Source organism: Galeopterus variegatus, unplaced genomic scaffold (genome assembly GCF_000696425.1).
Source record: "Galeopterus variegatus unplaced genomic scaffold, G_variegatus-3.0.2 Scaffold3662, whole genome shotgun sequence".
In the NCBI taxonomy this organism is placed as follows: Eukaryota; Metazoa; Chordata; class Mammalia; order Dermoptera; family Cynocephalidae; genus Galeopterus; species Galeopterus variegatus.
Window position 1 is genome coordinate 78,443 of NW_007729773.1, and position 3,382 is coordinate 81,824.

The 3,382-nt window shown below is 40.7% G+C and overlaps 1 protein-coding gene across 1 annotated transcript in view; it reads right to left on the reverse strand.

Moving 5' to 3' along the window:
- Positions 1–3,382, reverse strand: part of DAB1 (Dab, reelin signal transducer, homolog 1 (Drosophila)) — a 155,114-nt gene that overhangs the window by 15,803 nt on the left and 135,929 nt on the right. Inside the window, exons 12-13 of the mRNA XM_008585671.1 lie at positions 1,469–1,596; positions 1,003–1,113 (exon numbers count right to left, since the gene is read on the reverse strand). Coding sequence (XP_008583893.1) covers positions 1,018–1,113; positions 1,469–1,596 — 224 coding nt within the window. The 3' untranslated portion in view covers positions 1,003–1,017. The remainder of the gene's footprint in view (positions 1–1,002; positions 1,114–1,468; positions 1,597–3,382) is intronic.

Sequence of the window (3,382 nt, forward strand, 5' to 3'; positions counted from 1 at the left end):
GGACTAAAAATAGGAACTCTTTGGGTACAGCCTTGCAGTCTTATATGTTTATGGAAAACTAGGAAAGTATCTGAAAATTGAACACATTTGTCAAGGAGTGACTTTAGAAATCATGTCTGGGTGACAAGATGTACTTCTATCTCCTGAGAAGGTTCGCTTCATCAGCTCTTCTTTCTTTCGATCCAATCAGATGTACTGAAATTCAAGTGCCAAAAGCCACTTCTAGTAAATGTAAGCACACCTCTCTCAAAGTAGCTGCTGATGGAATCTGAAGTGACTTGGTGGCAAACCACATGCTGTAGTACAGGTGCAAACAACAGAGCCTCAGAAGTGAATGCTACACATCTTTGGGCTTTGAATTTCACTTTCACATCAGAAGGGGCGCAGGGCCCTTTCTGGCTAGATGAAAAGGGCTACCATGGTCTTACATCTTGATCAATCTTATTTCAAGCCCTGCTTGTTTTTGCTTCTTAGTCTGGCTTCTCAATATGTTCGATTGGTGACCTCTTTAGATCTGCAGAGTATAGGCAAATGCAGTGACATTTTGCTTAAAAGAATAAAGCATTGGGACCACATCTCACTGAGAAATTATCAGGCTGGGCAGAATGTGTCCATCTCAGAATGTTGATGCTTTCAGAAACTGAATCCACATTAAATACTATTGACCATGCCACGTTCCATCACCACTACCCACTCAGGACATATCATTAATAAGATAATACAACCATCCCCACTTCTTCCTCCTACCCCTACCTCCCAATATATGTCAAAGGTCATGCATCCATGAGGACAAGCAAAGTGGAAAGCAGACACCAGCCAAGGAGAGATGGTAAAAACACTGGTAATTGAGCTCAGGCAAGAGGGAATGGGGCAAACATCAGAACACAGCTCAGGCAAGAAGAGAGAGTGCAAGCATTGGGAATGTGACTTCAGAAGCAAAGAACAAGCAAAAGGGAAAACAGAGAGCTTAAGGTAAATGAGATAAAAAGGACAGATACCTACCCAGACCTGTGCTATCTAGCTACCGGCCTGCGGACTTATATTATCACCACTGGGCTCCCCACTGGGCTCACCAAATGGATCACTGTTGGATGAGGCCTGTGATCCATCAGGCTAGAACACAAGAAGATAATACTTTTTTTTTCTCTTTTTAACAATAGAAAATATGAGATAACTGGGAATATTTTCATGCAGCACATACTATCAGTTATTTTAAAAGAGGGTACAACTTCAGTTAGAGGATGCCACACCACAAATGTGGACTGATAGTAACAACTTAATAAAAGGACAGTGTTTTCCAGCTGACTCATTTAGACATAAAAGAAAGTCCCTTTAGCAACCCTTTAGAACTTAAGCACCTGAGCCAGCATTCTTTTCTATGTAGGCTTCCTCATGCACTGTCCATTTCAGATATGGAAGCTTTAACTTTAAGGAAAATGAAACCAGAAATAACAAACTGGTCACTTACAGCTTCTTGCTCTTCACTTTTGCTGGGACTTTCAAAGCCCTCTTCGAAGATGTCATCTGTGGTAGGATCACTGGCATGAGATGCAGATGATTTGGATGGAGAGCTCTGTCTAGGGGCTGGAGTTGGAGCTACACAGAGACCATGAAAAAAGAGGAAATATCTTAAGTGCCTGGCTGCAACCATTTATATCTCACTGAAATCTCAGGGATGTGGTTGTATTTTTGTAAAATCACAGGACTGCTCTTCCCATCCCAAGTCAAAGCAGCTAAACGTTTGAATTCTTCCTCTGTATGTATTGTCCTTTTGTGCACTTGACTGAAAGGAAGGAGTTTATCTACACTGATGGGTAAGGCAGCAGTTCTAAAGGGATGGTCCCTGGACCAATAGCATCAGAATCATCTGTGAATTTGTTAAAAGTACAAATTCTTAGACCTGACCCCAGATCTACGGAGTCAGAAACTGTGTTTTAACAAACCCCCTACATGTGATTCTGGTGCATGTTCAAGTTGAGAACTACTGGGCTACGGCTTGCTTCTCTCTTTCATCAGAGGGCACATTTACTGAGTGCCTTTTATGTGTCAGATGCTGTTAGACATTTTACAGATAATATCGCTAATCCTCACTAAGTCTCTTGGAGGGAGAGGTTATTCCATTGTTACAGATAAGGAAAGAGGAGGTTGTTAATTTGCTCATGGCAACCATGAGAACCAAGCTTTGAATCCTCGTACATAGTAGGTATTCAAAAAACGTGTTGAATAAAGAGCAAGTCTCTGGGAAAATGGATGTAGCTGATGGCACCTTCACAGCTGACACTTAATTCTGTAAGAATGTGCACTTGCTGTGTGGACCTTCCCACATTTTCCTCCTCTTGTGTGTTCCAGAGGTGTAGAACAAATATGCCATTTGAAACCACTCTTCTTTCAATAATTTCTAATTTGGCATTGAAAATACCAGTCACTGGCTCAGCTCCAAGAGAGAAGGTAGTAGCAGGGCTTGATTTAGTAGCTGAATTTCAAATGCCACTAATAAGTCCCCCCTGTAGTAATGTCCCAGAACTTAGAAAATCAGACAGTGATTGATTATAAAACTTGGTGCATACCTTTTACCCTGATGAACCTATACTGAGAATAATAACACTGTTTATTTATTTGTTATTTATAATATGCCAATGAGTCAGAGACTGTGCCAGACACTTCCCCTTCATTATATTCTCTAATACAAACAACTGCAAGGTGTTATTGTACCTTTTTCTTTTCCCCCACGTGAAGAAACTACAGCTCATAGAGGTGAGGTGACTTGCTCAGGGTTAACACAGCTATGAAACAGCAGCACCGGGATTTAACACCTCTGTCTGACATTATCCGGTGCTACTCTCTTTCTACTTGAGGTTCACTTTTGGTCCAACCAAACCCTCACTCAAAACATTCTAAAGGGGATACTGATGGATAAGGGGATATAAAGACTGGTTACGCTCATTTTCTTCAGAATAAAACATTAATTTTTTTTTTTTTTTAGTTTAAAAGAAAGTCTGTTTTGTTTCATGAGATGATTATGGGCCAAACTAGTTATAGTGGGTTTAAATGTGATAAGCTATGTGAAAACACCCTGATGTACGGTAGATATTTAATAAATATTAGCTGAGCTGGATGCTGAATTGTGTTTGAAGTTGTTTATTGCTTACCAAAGGCTGAGAACCAGGCTGAGCTGTCAATTCTGACAGGTATACTGCTCATACTTGTCTGATGGAATCAAGGGAAGCGAAACTGGGAATTTACTTACGCTAGTGTCTTAACCTTCGGAAGGTTTTATAGAACACTTCTATACACTAAAACAGTGGCTCTTGATCTGGGGTGATTTTGCCCCCAGGGAACATTTGGCAATGTCTGGAACATTTTTGATTGTCACACTAAAGGG